We start from the raw sequence: 18,985 nt of genomic DNA, 5'->3' as shown, positions 1-18,985 counted from the left end.
TGAAGAAAAGTTTGTACTGAGAGATGATCTGAGCTTAATTCGTTGATTGCTATTGTATATGCTGATATTGGCAGTTGTTTGTTAGAAATATATCAAGTGTTTGTTTGTTAGAAATATATCATCCGGGTATAGCGACGTAAAATTCGCGGTCATTAACCGGAATTCACTGTATTTGTCAGTGCAAACTTTCATATTACCGATAACTGAAAATGAACATAAACTTAATTAATTTGGTGTACTTTGGAGTCAGTATCTGAAATATGACAATGACAACATTTCGAGGTTCTAGCTCTAGAGATGGGAAAGATAAAATTGAATACCTGAATTTTAAACATATTTTTATATTCTGAACTAATTTTAAATTGGAAATCAGGGTATAATGGTTTTGTTGAAATGTATGTAAAAGGCATAAAGGGGGCGTGGCAGACCCCACAAATTTTATATATTATTCATCAGGGCGACGAGCTTAGTCGATTTGGCCCTGTCCGTCAGTATGTATGAACGTGTCGATCTCAGAAGATATAAGAGCTAGAGACTTAAATTTTGTACACAAACATTTACACACACACATACACACACAAGCACCCACGCCTAAACACGCATGGTCTTCAGTGTGTGCTTGCTATGAGAACTTAATTGTTTAATAACTTTTTTTATGAAACTTTCAGATTATGATTATAACATGAATATGCATGTAATTGCCAAAGCACAAGTAGTATTTGAGATACGCCTCTTACAAAAGTGTTGGGTGGGTGAATTAATATTAGTATTTATTACTGGCTTTCGATAATGTTTTTAATGGATAACAAAATAATAGGGCAAGCTATTGATATTTAAAGCAAAACTCGATATGCGCGTGCTATACACGGACCTAGGAAAACAAATTATAAGTCTCTAGCTCTTATATCTTCTGAGATGGACGCGTTCAAACATACGGACAGGCGGACAGACGGACAGGGCCAAATCAACTCAGCTCGTCGCCCTGATCAAGAATATATATACTTGGTGGGGTCTGTCACACCTCCTGCTGCCTGTTGCATACATTTAAGAACACCATTATACCCTGATTTCCCATTGAAAATGGGTTCTGGGTATATAAATACTAAATGGTTAAGTGAGAGAGCAGTTTTGGCGACTAAAAATAAAGATGTAGGTGACCTCAATTTTATGATTCAAAATCAAATCGTAGGTACTCTGTATTCATTTAAACCTATCGACTTTGTAACAAACGAAGAAGAAGCCACTAATTATCCAACTGAATTTTTTAGCTCCTTGGATGTGCCTGGTTTACGACTGAAGGTTGGCTCGGTAGTAATCATGCTTAGAAATTTAGACCAACTAAAAATGGACAATGGACATAAAAAACGAACATGTCGTTTACCACAAGGTGCTTGAATGAAAATCTGATTAATAAATTAATCAGAATGTATCCCAACCAGCGCTTGAAAATGCTACGCTACTCCGTAGTTTTTCGTTTTGCTCTCGATTCCGCTCTCATTTTTGACGAGAACCGTAGCAGAGCTGTAGCCCTATTCATAATTTCTAGGTAAAAAAATTGTTGAAAGCTATGTTGTTCAGGTTGGGATACACTCTGATTAATTTATTAATCGGATTTTCATTCAAGCACCTTGTGGTAAACGACATTCTTCGTTTTTTGGTCAGGTGCAAGAACAAATAATACGGATGGTTTGCCAACACGTGAGCATGCCACGTACAATTGACCTGAGAAAAACACGCATTTTCTAGATTGAGGCCACGCATTTTCAAAGATTGGCCCTGTGATTTGTTGATCGTCATGGCGAAGGCAAGACGAATCGGGAATTGAATTCGTTTAAACTCAAAGGGCATATTTGTTGGGATCATAGGAATCCTAGGAATAAGAACTTCCTCATCTTTAACTTTTCCTTTGAGTATCGACGCGTAAAGCACATTGCTCATCAGTTTTCTTATCACCAAACGCGTTCCATTGCACAGTTTTGGTTGGTTTAAATTTCTAAGCATGATAACTACCGAGCCAACCTTCAGTTGTAAATTGTGCGGTGGTAAACCAGGCACATCCAAGGAGTTTAAAAATTCATTTGGATAATTAGTGGAATAATAAATTAGTGGAATAATTTATCTGATTACTACTTTATAGTCATCTCTTGGCATGCGCTCTAAAGCAATCTTGAACAGCTTGACCAATGCATGATGTTCGTGAAGCATTTGCTGCTCTTTTCATAGCTGTGTTGATTTCTTGACGCCGATGAAGTTGTTCTTCCATATTGCCCATGAAGTATATTTGCAGGAATTTGTGCTGTGCATATTCAATAGGTTGCAATGATCCAATGCGATGGCAAATCTGGCCTTGAATCTTTAAATTCAAAGCCATAGTTATAGTTAGATTTATAAACACTTTTTACAGAAATCTAACAAACTACATTATTCCTTTTTTTTTTTTATTACAATAATAGAAATTATAATTTTTAACGTAAATTACCTTAAATGTCGGATTATATCCGTCTCCAATAATTTCCGCCCCAAATGAAGTCATTTGGAAACAGGCATTGTATTTTTGAGTGCTCGCTAGAAAATGTCGTGATTCTAGTGTTTCGCCATAAAGCAGGGAACGCAATGGCTCTGGTGGCGGGACCACTAATGGCAATGTCACTTTACCACTAAGGCAGCACAAACCGGGCGTTTCACCAGAAAACTTCAATCCGCCACAATGCTGGCAAACAACGTCCATTGGACCAATGCAAACTAAACGATTCAAGCTGTAGCAATTCAAATCAATCCTTGAACCATTTCTTATTGCCGTTTCACGGGCTGCCTCTCTTTGATAAGCACGAATTAAGGCCCTTCTTTGCTGGGTACTAACGCGGCGCCTCGCGATATTCCGATGCCTAATTGCACTATGGGTCCGCCGGGAAAGATTAGATCTTCTAGGACGCGGCATTTTTATCAATAGTAACACTGAATATGCCCTCGCACAAAGCCACATAAAACAATCGAGAAATATAAATATATATGAGACTAACATATACCTGAACTTTCGAGAAATTTAGCTTCTGTACGCACGCGTATTATTTTTATCAAATGTGCTTTTTTTTATGGATAGTCAGGTTCGCCTGAGGCTGTGCCAGACAATACTTCTATACTATTGTCTAATATGAGAGCAGGACCGAAATCTGTCACTGTTATCAAGCCTACTGAGTATCAAAGGAAATTTGAATCTTTAGGAAAAAAACCGCGTTTTCAAGTATTCGTCAAGTTTTTTCAGTATTTTTAAGATCTACTATCCTACTCGTGGCGGAGACAAATCCAACAAATCAACAAGTAAGAAAGCTCTAGTCGAGACTGCTCGACTACGAGATCCCCTGAACCCTTGGAGCAATAGATATTTCAATAATTTTTCGCGTCTTTCAGCTTACACAAGAAACACGCACACACACACACACACAGGCATACATATACACACACGCATACAGACACACATACACACACACACATACGCATACATACACAAACGCTTACACACACACATACACATACACACACACATACACAAACACATACACACACAAGCACCCACGCATAAACACGCATGGGCTGCAGTGTGCTTACTATGTATGAGAACTTAATTGTTTAATAACTTTTTTTATGGACGTACGATCTTCATGAAACTTTCAGATTATGATTATAACATGGATATGCATGTAATTGCCAAAGCACAAGTCTCTAGTATTTGAAATACGCTTTTTACAAAAGTGAGGGTGAGGGGGTGAATTTAAGGGTGGGGGGTAAATTTTAACAAAAACCGAAATTGTATAAATTGCATATAAGCATACATTAAAAATTTGGAGACTCTAGCAATAAAGGTGTAGAAGATATAATTTTATAACTGGTTTTCGATAAGGTTTTTTATCGATAAAAAAAGATCGGGATGAGTTATCGAATTTTAATGATAAACTTGATATGCGCGCTGTAATTACGGACATTTTAAAAAAAATTTGAAGTCTCTAGCTCTTATATCTTCTGAAATCGACGCGTTCATACATACGGACAGACGGACAGACGGACAGACGGACAGACGGACAGACAGACGGACAGGGCCAAATCAACTCAGCTCGTCACCCTGATCAAGAATATATATACTTTGTGGGGTCTGCCACGCCTCCTTCTCCCTGTTACATACATTTCAACAAAACCATTATACCCTGATTTCCCATTGAAAATGGGTTCAGGGTATAAAAACCATGAAAATTGGTCCAGCAGATCTCGAGTTATAAGAGGAGGAGCACTTTTACACAACTCTCTTTTATATATATAGTTATACATGTATTTGCCAAAGGACAAGTCCCTAGTATTTGAAATACAGAGACGAGCAAAACTGTAACACGAATTCAATGTTGCAACTTCAAGGGTCTGTATTTTTGCTTCTAATTTATGGATGTTTAAGATAATAATTTTATTTTGTTAGTATGTAATAAGCTGTCTTACCTGAAAATTGTAAATTATTCGGTTGGCTGGAATAATTATAAGAAATAATAAAAGTACAAAAAAGTCGAATGTTACAGTTTTGCACCCGGGTCATTTTTCAACAAATATATTTATTAATAATTATTTAATAATTAATGCATAGCTCTTTTGACTATTTTGGTCATTAATGTCATTTTCCATCATTTATGTGTACCGTCGCACCATTTCAACAAGAATCGCGCACCAAATGTCCTTGTTCCCATCCCATAGCTCTATCATTCCACTTGGAGCCACCCATAATTTGCAGGCTGCGATTTCAAATGACTCCATATATTTTCAATGATATTCATGTCTGAAGAATATTCAGGACACTCAAGGGATTTGAATCCTTGTCATATTGTCCACTTTTTGACCAAATTAGACGTCTTCTTTGAGTCATTGTTCTGCATTTTTCAGTAGTAAAGCCCATATGCTCACTTAATTCTCCCAAATTCTTTTGTAAAGTGATCAGATACTATCCTTAAACGTTATGCTATCCTTAAAAGTTAATAAACAATAAAGTTCTCTTAGTAAACGCACACTGCTGCCCATGCGTGTTTATGCGTAGGTTCTTGTGTGTGTATGTGTTTGTGTATGTATTTGTGTATGTGTGTGTGTGTGTGTGTATGTGTGTGTGTGTGTGCGTGTTTCTTGTGGAAGCTTAAAGACGCGAAAAATTATTCAAATAGCTATTGCTCCAAGGGTTCACGGAATCTCGTAGTCGAGAATCTCGTAGTCGTAATCGTCTTAATTCTGTTTGAACTGTAGCTGTATTCTATATGATAAGTTTCATTCGACTTCCTACCCTGTCTATAAAAAATTGTACATACATATATATTATCGGGGGCATATTGTGTGCAGTCTACCCTAAACAAGCTAAGAATACCCCCAAACAGTTAGCTGTAAACATTGTGCCTTAAAATAAAATAAAATAAGTTATTTGAGCAACAAACGAAGTCTCTTTAAAGCACAGGTATATTGAATTAATTTAGCTGAGCTAATCTAATAAATCCATAATATGCAGATATTTTATGGACAACAGAACAATGATTTAATATATTTGGTAAGTCTACACATTTTACAATGACAAATGACCCATTTGATGCAGGGTATACAAATAGGGGTTGATATAGGGTTATGTGCGACGCTTTTGTCCCTTCGGAAATGGACGGTGGTCGATGTCAGTTCGTTGTTTTTCGGCTCAGTCCACGAACAGGTGGATACAGTACAGTACAGTAGCGGTTCGGTTGACGCCTGTTTAGTAGTTGCGCAGTGGCGTCAACATTTGGGGTATAATAGGGATAATACGTTAGTTACCCGTTTGGCCATAAGTAGGCTAGGTCACTGAACTTTTCTGACCATTTGCGTGTAGCCAACAGTCACCTGACCGCCCGTTCACACAATACATTTAGCTTTCATATATGACCAATGTTCCCGGTTAGGAATTTTCTCAATATATATATGTATATTTGGTTATTTTTTTGTATGGTTACATATAGGGGTAGCAATAGCTTGCTGACCAGAGAGACAATAGGGTACACAGGTGTAGTCGAACTGGTACAACTGCAGTGTAATTCAAGCAGCTCGTCTGAAACAGTATGGTCGAAACCTTATAATATTCTTTTCGTTCACGTAAACTAGAACAAGTAGTATAATTTAAATAATTTCGTGATATATACCTACTCATTTAAATAAGTTAAGATTCTTACACAAATTCTACATATGAAACTAGTGTTGTCCGTAATGCAAATACTTACAGACCTGTAAAAATAAATATCATATAAATATCATTCTTTGGAGTGTCAGTAAAGTTAAAAGTCATTTATTTCCGGGTTAATATCCGAATTACTATCTATCTTCTCATAAAGTCGTTTATTGAATTATATAAATGGCCACAACTTACACCGAATTACTCACAACAGTTTTTCCTAATTATGCCTGTTAAAAAGCTTGCGAAACACTTAACACCAGAAATACATTAGACCCGCAAAAAACATACATACATGTATGGATCAACTCATTAATGAAGTGAGTTTGTATCAATATTATATTGTACAGCCAATCGTGATCAATGAAAAATAATACAAATAAAAGCATATAACAAATACTCGGCTCCATATGTGCTTGTAACTCCAGGGCTTCGAATTACATACACATTTAGTTTGTGCTTGTTTGCGATTCAAATACGATACAGAAATAAATATAATACAGATATTTATTAAATTAGATATTTAAAAAATGGGTATTTTCTTCTAAATAGCACCATTGAATATACATACATATCCATTTCATTTGTTTTGTCTTATATATATATATATATATATATATATGTATATACATATACGTTTCCCCACAGCCATCATTCAAAATGGTGTCCATACGTCTTTTCGGATTCGGCGTCCAATCAGTCTCAAATACTATTCCACCCTTTTGGCGGCCAAACGATGAGTCGTGCAGCCAATGCCGTCATCGGCTTTCCATGTTCTCTGAACTCCAAAAAAAAAAGAGCCAATGGAGTATTAGTCAAGAGGCGACTAACACAACGAAGATAACCTGTATCCATACACACACACACATAAATTTTGCTTACTTTGTTCCACGGTTCATCCCTCAGGAGTATATTATGAGTGAAAGAGAGCTACAATAAGAATTGGTATTCGAAACTAATGCGTGACATATTGCTACTAGCAGTAAAGATATCCGATCGTTGTTAAACTAAGCATTTCAAATCAATCTTGAAACTTGGAGTATATATAATTCCATAAAAATAAAAAAATCTAGTAAGAAAGCTCTAGTCGAGACTGCTCGACTACGAAATCCCCTGAACCCTTCGAGCAACTGATATTTCAATAATTATTCGCATTTGCACACATACACGCACGCACACAGGCTTACGTACGCACGCATAAACACGCATTGGCTGCAGTGTGGTTACTATGGGAACTGAATTGCTTAATAACTTTTCTTGTGAATATACTATCTTCATGAAACATTCAGACTATGAATGTAATATAGATATGCATGTATTTGTCAAAGCACAAGTCCCTAGTATTTGAAATACGCCTTTTACAAATGTGAGGGTGAGGGTGTGAATTAGAGGTGGGGGTAAATTTTGACACAAACCAAAATTGTATAAAATCCATATAAGTATACATATAAAATTTGGACACTAGCTTTAAAGATGTAAATTTATTACTTGTTTTCGATAATGTTTTTAATCGATAACAAAATAACGGAGCAATTTATCGATATTTAAAGCAAAACTCGATATGCGCGTGCTCTACTCGGACATAGGAAAAAAATTTCAATTCTCTAGCTCTTATATCTTCTGAGAACCATGCGTTCAAATATACGGACAGACAGACGGACGGGCAGAGCTAAATCGACTCAGCTCGTCGCCCTGATCAAGAATATATATACTTTATAGGGTCTGCCACGCCTCCTTCTGCCTGTTACATGCATTTAACAAAATGGGTTCAGAGTATCAAAAAAACAAATAACAGAGTTTGAAATGTAAAAAATTGTCACATAAATCCTCGCTAGAGACTTGAAAACCCTAAAACCTTCTTTCCCATTGCGTCCATGAGCATGTGTGCCTGTGTGGGTGCTCGTAAGGTGTTTCTTTTGTAAGCAGAAAATGAGAGAGGAATTAATATACTCATTCACGAAAGTGAAATAAGTATATTAGTTTTGCGCATGTCCGTCTTGCTGTTCGTCCGTCTTCCTGTATGCAAGCTAGAGCCTTGAAATTTGGAACACATACTCATGCATACTCTCAATTCATATAGTGTTAAAAATTCCCCGTGGCAAATCAGAAAATGAATTTTCCGATATGCCAGAAATCATATTAGGAGATCAGCTAGCTTAAAATTTGGAATGTAGATCCGTGTCGATCACCCAAGATCAAAAGCTATGGCGGATATATCTACGCCTGGTCCATTAGACCTGGAGACTTCAGATTCACTGTGTATATACAGTAGAATCCGGTTATAGCGACACTCAAGGGACCGTCGATTTTACGTCGCTATACCCGGAGGACGCTTTAACCAGAAAGACTAAAAAATATTTTTTTTTTCATTTTTTTTTACGGTTGCCATGTTCGTAATAACTCTTACTATACAACAATTTAAATTTTTAATCAAAACAACCATTTTTTATCAACTTATTTCAAGAACATGGTTTAGAAACATTTTTGTGACGTCGGCATTGTACTTTGTCGCTCTCCCTCTCTCTGTCTTAGCAGCATTTGTGGCGTTGCTACGCAAACAAGCAAGGGTACTGATCACTGATCAATATATACATTTCTAACAGTCTTTTTATGCTGAAATTTTTTTGTCATTATTTCGGGATTTTATGTTTATCACGTCGTAATAACCGGTGATTGACTCTAAAATATGAAAAAAATCGTCGGCATAAGCGGATTGTCGTTAAAAGCGGAGACGTGCTAAGCGGAGGCTCTTTCATATAAGTTTGTATGGGGACCAACCAAGAAATCGAATTTTCGTCGATATAACCGGCTGGACGCTTTAACCGGAGTCGTTATAAACGGATTCTACTGTATAATGGGTACGAAGATTTTGTAATTTACAGTTTTGGGATACTACGCCCCAAATTTCTAAAAACACGTATTCAAGTACTACTACCTTGAAACATTATAATTATGTTCTAAAAGTTTCATTAAAATAGTCCGTCTACAAAAGAAATTATTCAACAGTTCTCATAATAAGTTCTCATAATATTGCCCACAATGTAGTGCAGCCCAAGCGCATACGTTGCTAACTGCGCAGTTAATCGAGCGCATGGTTATGCGTGGACGATTGTATGTATGTATGTGTGAACGTGTTTTTGTTCAGGGTTCATCTCCTAGTTCAGCTAGCACAATGGTATTTGAGTGAGTATTCAGGGCGGGGAATTTAATATTTGTAACTTTAATGTAAATATTTTAGTAAAAATATTCTACACTACATAGGTAAATGAGTTTTTTATTTAATTAAATTAACTATGTGCTTTTTTATTTATACCCTGAGCTCATTGAAAATGACAGGCAGAGGAGGCGTTGCAGTCCCCACAAAGTATATACATATGTATGTATATTCTTGATCAGGGCGAAGAGCTGAGTCAATTTGGCCTTGTCCGTGCGTCTGTCCGTATGTATGAACGCGTCGATCTCAGAAGATATAAGAGCTAGAGAGAAATTTATTTTATATGTCCGTATATACAGCGCGGATATCGAGTTCATCACTAAAAATCGATAGCTCATCCCGTTATTTTTTTATCGATAAAAAAGCTCATCGAAAATCAGTTATAAAATTAGACTCCTACATCTTTAAAGCTAGAGTCTCCAGATTTTAAATATATACAGTAGAATCCGGTTATAACGACTCCGCTTAAAGCGTCCAACCGGCTATGTCATGAACATTCGATGTCTTAGTTGGTCCCCATACAAACTTATATGAAAGAGCCTCCGCTTAGTACGTCTCCGCTTATGCCAACGATTTTTTTTTTCATATTTTAGAGTCAATCATCGGTTATTACGACGTGATAACAAAAAACCCCGAAATAATGACAACAAATTTCAGCATAAAAAGACTCTGTTAGAAATGTAACATGTATGTATTGATCAGTGATCAGTACCCTTGCTTGTTTGCGTAGCAACGCCACAAATGCTGCTAAGACAGAAAATTTTAAATTTTTGTATAGTAAAAGCTCTTACGAACATGGCAGCCGTAAAAAAAAATGAAAAATATATTTTTTACTCTTTCTGGTTAAAGCGTCCTCCGGGTATAGCGACGTAAAATCGACAGTCCCTTGAGTGTCGCTATAACCGGATTCTACTGTATTTAGATGCATTTTATACAATTTCGATTTTTTTAAATATACCCCATACCCCTATATCCACCACTAACCTGTAAGTTTGTGAAAGGCGTATTTAATGTACTAGAGACTTGTGCTTTGGCAAATGCATGCTTATCTATGTTATAATCATGATCTTCATTTTATGAAGATAGTTCATCGACAAGAAAAATTATGGAACAATTTAGTTTCCATAGTAATCCCACGATATAGCCCTGTCCGTCTGTCCGGCCGTCCGTCCGTATGAGCGCCTAGATCTCAGAAGTTATAAGAGCTAGAGAGCTGAAATTTTGCATGTACACTCGTGTATACAATAGGCAGTAAAAGTTTATCATATTTTTTCGATAACTCATCCGATAACTTTTTATCGAGAATAATCAAAATGGATTTTGTTTTTATATAAAATGGGAAATCAGGGTATAATGGTTTTGTGAAAAATATGTAACAGGCAGCCTTCTGCCTCATCGCAGGCCCCATAAAGTACAATGGAATCCAGTTATAGCGACATTCAAGGGACCCACGATTTTACGTCGCTATACCCGGAGGACGCTTTACCCAGAAGGAGCAAAAAACAATATTTTTAAAAATTTTTTTAACGGTTGCCATGTTTTAACATAAAAAAAATTTAATTTTGTAATCAATACAAACAACAATTATTTATATATATTATTTCAATAACATTGTATCGAAACATTTGTGTGACGTCAGCATTGCAGCTTGTGTCTCTTTCACTCTGTCTTAGCAGCATTTGTGTCGCTGCTACGTCCACACTGAATACTGATAAATAGAAACATATATATATGTCTAACATCTTCTTTTAATTTGTCATCATTTCGCATTTTTTGTCCGGCACGTTGTAATATCCGGTGAATGACTCAAAAATATTAAAAACAAGTAAGAAAACTCTAGGCGAGAGTGCTCGACTAGATACTACCCTGAACCCAACTAATGCCCATTTAGTATGGCTAAAATTTCAATTTCGATATTTGTATATTTAACAAGTAAGAAAATTCTAGTCGAGAGTGAACCCAACAAATAAAAATGTTCATTTAGTATGGCTGAAATTTCCATTTCGATGTATTTAAAAATATAAATAAAATACCAAACTCATTTAATAAAATATAAAAATATTTTGAAACAATTAAAAAAAATTAACATCAGTTGCATCGATCGGGATTTGAATCGCGACTTCTCGATCGAGCGTCATGCAGCTAACACACTAGACCACCCCACTTCTGCTAGTGACGTTGGCAAAACTCAAATAGATTCACTGCTGCAGCGCCATCTACCAAAACTAATCGAAACTAACTGCTGATGTGATTCTAAGAATCTGCTAGAATAACCAAACTATTAAAAACGCACATAAAGTATAGTTAAAATTTCAATTTCGGTGTATTTAAAAATATAAATTAAATAGAAAACTCATTTATGAAAATATAAAAATATTTTGAAACAATTAAAAAAAAAACTAACATCAGTTGCATCGATTGGGATTCGAACCGCGACTTCTCGAGCGTCATGCAGCTAACACACTAGGCCACCCGACTTCTTCTAATGGCGCTGAAAAACTCAAATAGATTCACTGCTGCTGCGCCATCTACCAAAACTAAACGAAACTAACAGCTGATGTGATTCAACGAATGTTTCTGTTGTAGCTGCTGCACGTGCGTTTGTTAATTGGCCAAATATTTGATGATTTTTAATTAATTTTTGACTGAACGGAATTTAATGAAACTTTCAGCATATGATCTACATATTATATTGAATATTTGAGAAATTTAAAAAAATGAAAAATCCTCCACAATTAGCTATAGTGGCATCTGACTTGAACTTGAATGTTTTTAGACGATAAAAACATAATGGGATGATTTATCGAATTTTAAAAGCAAACTCGACGTCCGCACTGTATATACGGTCATTTAAAAAAAAATTGAAGTCTCTAGCTTTTATATCTTCGGAAATCGACGCGTTCAAACATACGGACAGACGGACGGACGGACGGACAGACGGACAGATGGACAGACAAACAGACGGACAGGGCCAAATAAACTCAGCTCGTCGCCCTGATCAAGAATATATGTATATACTTTGTGGGGTCTGCCACGCCTCCTTCTGCCTTGTACATACATTTCAACAAAACCATTATACCCTGATTTCCCATTTTCAATGGGTTCAGGGTATAAAAAGAAAAATTAAGGTATTAAAAGAAGTTCCAAGGTACGTACGTGTGGTTGCATATGTATGTATGTGTACATAAAAGAAGTGCAGTTTGATTAGAATATCAGCTTGGAGGGGTCAGGGTATCTCCTAGTCGAGCAGTCTCGACTAGAGCCTTCTTACTTGTTTCGATATAAATCGATTCATATACTTCGCTTTTGAAGTGCGGCTTGTATGCCGTGGGTACTGAAGTTTGATATGGATACTAGCGTAGCCGCTGCGTAAACTGCACAGTTAACAGAGAGTGTGTTTATGTGTTATAGTATGTATCTATGTATTTGTTTTATAGAGCAGTCTAACCCAAAGGACTCTTACTAGTTTTGAATCACATTTTAAACATTACTAGTGAATCTACATTCAGAGTAGACAGTTTCTGGAGTGAATCTAATATTCCAAAATTAAATACACAACTTTTACTATGGACATTTTTTAACAGATTGACAAGGAAATATGATTAGCTCGAAAACAAATCTTAAAGGAAACGATGCGCAGATCTCTGGATACTTGCGTATCGCAAAAGCTCCAGATATTGATGATTCTGACGAGGAGCGCGAGCTAACAAATTTAAATTGGTTATTACGTAATCAAAATCTGACGTGGTCGAAGACAATTGATGCCAGCTCCGAGGATGATATTAATATTCAAGCTGGCAATCGGAATCTGACCACTGAGATTGAAACATTTAATTCCCACAAGATATTAAAACCGTTAGAACAATGTTCTTCGAAAAATTCAGCAAATAAATCTCTTATCCGAAACCTTATCAGCTGCCCCGACTCCAGAAAACAAAACTCATCATCAGTATTGTTAAAGCGTCCAACACCAGCGGAGAGATACGATATTTTTATTAACAAAATTAAAAGGTAATGATCCAGTTATACATAGACATTTACGAACACATATGAATAAAATAACATTACAGCGATTTGGCAGAGTATGAAAAATCTGCTAATATATATAGGACAGATGTAACTCACAAGCCACCATTTAACTACTCCCATATTATTGGGATGGCGATGCTCGAAAACGGACGGGTTACACTTCAGCAAATTTGTGCATGGATTGAGTCAAAATTCGCATTTTTCCGAGTGCGTAAAAAATGGAATGTGAGTACAAAATTAACGTAAACCAAACCTACATATTTAAAATGACACCTCACTTTTATCCCCATTAACGAAGTAGTATAATTTTTTCTAATGTATATTATGTAGGGTAGTATCTGCTCACCATCTGTCCGTCCATGTCCTTGTGACTATTTCGCTAGAAATAAAGCTAATGAAAACTGCGACACTACCAAATGCAAGACAACTCATGAGTCGTAACGAAATACCTTATCTGGTATATTAAAAACGCTATTATTAAATTCTCGATTACTGATATACTTTATAAATTAGTTAATTAACTATTGTATTAAAAATTATATATATTCCTAAGACTGTCGCTACCTACTGCAAACTTTTGCTTACAATAAACCCTGCTTCGTAAATAACAAAAATGTATAATTATATTATTATAAGGAGAGATTTCGAATAATTCCCAGACTACGTTTATTGCACATTTAAATATGTACATACGTCTGACTGAAATTTATATACAGTTGATAACATATTGAATGTCTAATTTTTTTTTATTTTTTTTTTTTTTAGAATTCGATTAGGCATAATCTGTCGTTGCATCATTGCTTTCGCAATCGTAAACGTGAGGAAAAGGGCAAAGGAGGATATTGGGAACTAGGAGTGGATCTAAGAAAATGTGATAGAAAACGGATAAGAAATCGCAAATCAACCAACTCAAAGTCAAACCATTCATCGCCAGAGACTAAAAACTGTCAAACTCTTTTAACAAAATGCCAGTTGGCCAATTCGAAAAATGCCGGAAGACCTCAGGATCGGTCTCCAAGCCTGTCATCACATTATATGCTGAATGAGAGGCCACAACCATCTAGTCCTAAAAATAATAGTGCTGAACACGATGTACAATTGGATTGCCTGACCGTAACTGAAGTAGAGGTGGGCCTAGGTGATGGGTTAACATTATCAAACGGCTCACACGATCGTGACGCCACTTTTCTATACCCAGATTCCTCGTTCACACCTTCTTCAAACAATGAAGCTTTTCTACCGCATCAATATGAGCTAGGTACCATTATAATTAGCACCACAGGCACTATCGATGACCCTTCGTGCATCAATAGTATAATCAATAATAAGTTGGACTGTTCTAGTATGGTGAGATTAAAATTTAACTATATTATTAATAATAGTCTTTCTATATTTTATTATAACTTTTATCTTTATTTAGATCTATACCGAGGATGACATTCCAACAGCTAGTGAAAATATTATCATATCGTCAAATAAAATGGATTCCAATAAGGAAAGTAATATAGCATTGGTAGCACCTATCACCTCCAATTCTGAGATCACGAGCAATGTTCCCATTAATTATGACTGCTCCAATTTTCGACCATACATTGACTGCATTGACGAGTCATATAATTACCTACATAGCAATGAGTTAAATCGCAATGAGGATATTTTAGATAACCTTCTGGACGACTGTGCTAGAGATTATTGAATGACAAATATCGCCAAATAAAAATGTAAACTTCTTCTAATACACCAATCAGTTGACTTAATTTTCTTACATTATCTATTAATACCTCAGAATATATTATTAATACAATCAGGTACCCTGACAATAGTATTGTCCAAAAGTACATATGTATATTCTTGATCAGGGCAATGAACAGAGTCGATTTAGGCCTGTCCGTCTATCCGTATTTTTGAACGCGTCCATCTCAAGCTTGATATTTTGCTTCGTAACCTTAAACCTTATATACAATAAGTTTTGAAAAAATTTTCAAAAAATATTTAAAATATTAGAAATGGGAAAAAGATTGGGATGATTTATCACAAAAATATGATTATTGAATACACGTGTACTTTCACATGCACAGCGCTATATCGACTCAGCTCGTCACGTTGTTCAAGAATATATATACTTTATATGATCTGCGATGATTCCTTTTGCCCGTTACATACTTTTTTACAAAACTATTATACCCTGATTTCCCATTTTCAATGTTTCAGCGTATACAAATATTTTGTCTCGTCAAATAGTAAAACCATGTAGTGTTATTTCAAATTATCGGGATTCGACTGTATATTTATACATAATCCATAGAAATACTGAAGACAAGGAAAATGGCTTACAATTGATCTATGAGCATGCGCATTCGGAAACTTGCATGTTGCTCCATGTTGATATCTTAAGCTTATCACTATGGTTCTCATCCACGTGCAATATTTCCAGCTCCGTGAGTTTCGATGGGGCACAGCATGGTCGAGGTACACGGGTATGGTCCTGTTGCCATATTAAGCTCTGGAGTAGGGCGTGGTGATGGGCGGGATTGTGCCTAGGGGGGCAACGCCCAAGGCAATAGCCGGCGTCGAAAACCTTTGGCTGTATGATGAACTCGAATCCTTTGATGTCCTTAAAAGCCACATTCAATTGATGACGGCAGCAACGTTGGTGCGGTTTATAGCAACTATTAGGCCATAATTTTGCCTTATTAGAATTACGATGATCGGAGTAGTTATTGTGATTAAACGATTGTATTCCTTTTTCACGATGGGTGCGACCGATGTGTCCAATAATATTCAAAACAGGCGATAGATGATATCGATCATCATCATCGCCATCATTCTGATCCCTATTATGTGGGCTGTACACATCGCTGAGTATACGCGCCCCAATGCGTCGACATTTATCACATTGTATCTCTATGCCAAGATTCTCGCAGCTCTTGTTTAACCATCCACGCACCGCCTCGGTGACATCGAATTCTAACCACTGGCTGTGGGTTTCGTCCACATCCATCGCGTTCTCAAACTCTATTTTACGGGAATCTAACTGCTTGCGTTTGTGCATTGGCAGCAATTGATAAACGCTCAATTTTAATGTGTAACTACGGGTTTTGGGACTACGATTTTGTTGGTGATTTGCGGAAATCGTGCTATCTGTATTGCACTTTGCTTTGTGATTCATTGAATTGTTATATTTTATTTTAGCTTCTTGTTCTATTCTTGTTCTATAGTGACGCGATTGTGCTGCCAATGCTGGATTGTACAGCATCATTAGCCTCAAATTTGCCTCATCTAGTTTCTTGTAGTGATATTCATCAGCATCGTTAATGGATAATGGAAAATGTAAGAGAATATTTGTCTTATCGCTAAACGATTCCATCCTCGACTCTAGATTCGCTCTTTTCATTCCCCTTGGAGCCCGACGTTGACGGCGGAATCGTTCGTACGTTATATCGCTAAAACTATTTGTCGCTATAGTTAAAATACGAAGTGTTGAGGATGGATCGCCTGAAGAATAAACGTTGCCGTCCTTACTGTCACCAATTCCCTGATTTTTTGTCACACGTTCTAAATACTGAAGGTATTTACTTGAGTATTCTAATTGACTAATGTTTGCCTGTAATGTACAAAAAAATATTTTAAAAATCATTGCAAGAAGAGAAGAGAAGAGAAGAGAAAGGAAGAGAAGAGAAGAGAAGAGAAGAGAAGAGAAGAGAAGAGAAGAGAAGAGAAGAGAATCTCCTCTCCTCTCCTCTCCTCTCCCTCTCCTCCCTCCTCTCCGCTCCCTCTCCTCCCTCTCCTCTCCCTCTCCTCTCCTCTCCCTCTCCTCGCCTCTCCTCTCCTCTCCTCCTCTCCTCTCCTCTCCTCTCCTCCTCTCCCTCTCCTCGCTCTCTCCTCTCCTCTCCTCTCCCCTCTCTCTCTCTCCTCTCCTCTCCTCTCTCCTCTCGATCCTCCCCTCTCTCTCCTCTCCTCTCCTCTCCTCTCCTCTCCTCTCCTCTCTCTCCTCTCCTCTCCTCTCCTCTCCTCTCCTCTCCTCTCCTCTCCTCTCCTCTCCTCTCCTCTCCTCTCCTCTCCTCTCCTCTCCTCTCCTCTCCGCTCGCCTCTCCTCTCTCTCCTCTCCTCTCCTCTCCTCTCCTCTCCTCCCTCTCCTCCCTCTCCTCTCCTCTCCTCTCCTCTCCTCTCCTCTCCCTCCTCTCCGCCCTTCTTTTTTCCCTTTCTCCTCTCTTTCCCCTCTCTTGGCCCTCTCTTCCTCCGGCCGTTCTTCCTCCTTCCGTTTCTTCTTTTCTTTTTCCATCCTATTATGTGTATCGTCTACTCCTGTTACTTCATGTTTGCTTTTTTTTTTCCGTGGATGCAAGATTTGTGATCTTTTGGTGCGTTTGCTTTTAGAACCGGAACTTAGCTTTTGGTCGTGTAATATGGTTTGTGTTTTGTTTTCTTTACTACCAACTTGACTTAGAATTATCAGACTATGTTCATTTACACTTTGATTACATCGATATGTACGTTTTATTATGGTATGGCTAGGGTTATGACTATGGCTATTATTTTGATTATCGTTATCAATGTAATTATATTTATTATTTGTATAGTTCCTAAGCCTTAGTTTGAAATTCCATTTTTTTTGGCATAAGTTATTTTCTTTTGACCATTGTGTGGAGCTGAGCCACAACTTCTTCGGGCTTGATGCTATAGTTGGGATCGCCTTAACATCCTTTCCACTGGCTTCATGTATCAATGAAGAGCAGAATGGCAACAACAAAATAAGCACGAAACATAACTGCGTTAATTTCGGAATAATGGAGAAGATCCGGCGGTATATGGATCCATTCGACTCCTTTCGAAACCGGTCAACATCATTGTAATAGCAATGATAAATATTGTAAAAGTGTAATGCACTATAGATGTATTTTACATAAGAAGTGTTTGGTGTCAAACTGCATCGTAAGTTTTTTTCGTTGGCAATGTATTTGAAAAATCTGCTTTCTGGTCTGTTGTTCCTTTTTGTTGCAATTTGAAAATCAATCCAGTTGAAAATACTTTGGAATGTACCTACAAAGTATTCAGATTCGATACGAATTTTCATTTTTATACCACATGGCCTTTATAGATCACGGGATAACACAGAAATTATGTGGCTTATCAAAGGGTGTTATTCCTCGATTTCAATCTGTCAGTTTTTCGATTTCTCAATCCTATAGGGGATTTTCTCACACAATATTTGCATACTCATTTTCAGTCCAGCAAACTATCCATCTACTACACACATACATATGTATGTGTGTGTGATGAGATTGAATTGAATCAGCACAATATATTTCTTAGTTTTTAGTTATAAATTATAGAGTAAAGATCACAGTAAATTTCGGAGTCTATTATATTTATATTATGATTATTTGGAGTTCGCGATCAGCAATCGAGTCGTATCCATTGATGTACAGCAAGCAGAGACGAAAACCTGTTCGTTTAGCACTTCATATGCGACTAAAATCCCACAAAGTAAATGCTTACTCAACAGCCACCAGAATATAAACAATCTCTTGCCT

The 18,985-nt window shown here is 36.9% G+C and overlaps 2 protein-coding genes across 6 annotated transcripts; one reads left to right on the top strand and one right to left on the bottom strand.

Moving 5' to 3' along the window:
* The first annotated feature begins 6,004 nt into the window (after nucleotides 1-6,004).
* On the top strand, nucleotides 6,005-15,189 carry LOC108617791 (uncharacterized). 5 transcript variants are annotated; one of them, XM_089472540.1, is made up of 5 exons: nucleotides 6,005-6,096; nucleotides 13,007-13,433; nucleotides 13,493-13,676; nucleotides 14,217-14,798; nucleotides 14,872-15,189. In XM_089472540.1, exons 2-5 carry the CDS (start codon nucleotides 13,021-13,023, stop codon nucleotides 15,145-15,147), a joined length of 1,455 nt encoding a protein of 484 aa, XP_089328666.1. In that variant the 5' UTR covers nucleotides 6,005-6,096; nucleotides 13,007-13,020; the 3' UTR covers nucleotides 15,148-15,189. The 5 variants fall into 5 exon arrangements, with proteins under 5 accessions (XP_089328666.1, XP_089328670.1, XP_089328667.1 ...); XM_089472544.1 differs by lacking the exon at nucleotides 6,005-6,096 and adding an exon at nucleotides 6,104-6,528; XM_089472541.1 differs by lacking the exon at nucleotides 6,005-6,096 and adding an exon at nucleotides 6,104-9,066.
* A 518-nt stretch (nucleotides 15,190-15,707) lies between these two features.
* On the bottom strand, nucleotides 15,708-18,944 carry mav (TGF-beta domain-containing family member maverick). Its single transcript, XM_089472546.1, has 2 exons — nucleotides 17,680-18,944; nucleotides 15,708-17,055 (listed from the first exon to the last, which is right to left on the bottom strand). The coding sequence occupies exons 1-2, from the start codon at nucleotides 18,523-18,525 to the stop codon at nucleotides 15,793-15,795; spliced, it is 2,109 nt and encodes a 702-aa protein (XP_089328672.1). The 5' UTR covers nucleotides 18,526-18,944; the 3' UTR covers nucleotides 15,708-15,792.
* Between the last annotated feature and the right edge of the window lie 41 nt (nucleotides 18,945-18,985).

This window comes from Drosophila arizonae, chromosome 6 (assembly GCF_054131065.1).
Source record: "Drosophila arizonae isolate 15081-1271.41 chromosome 6, UAZ_ARI_1.0, whole genome shotgun sequence".
NCBI lineage: Eukaryota > Metazoa > Arthropoda > Insecta > Diptera > Drosophilidae > Drosophila > Drosophila arizonae.
This window is presented reverse-complemented; position numbering and strand designations above follow the sequence as displayed.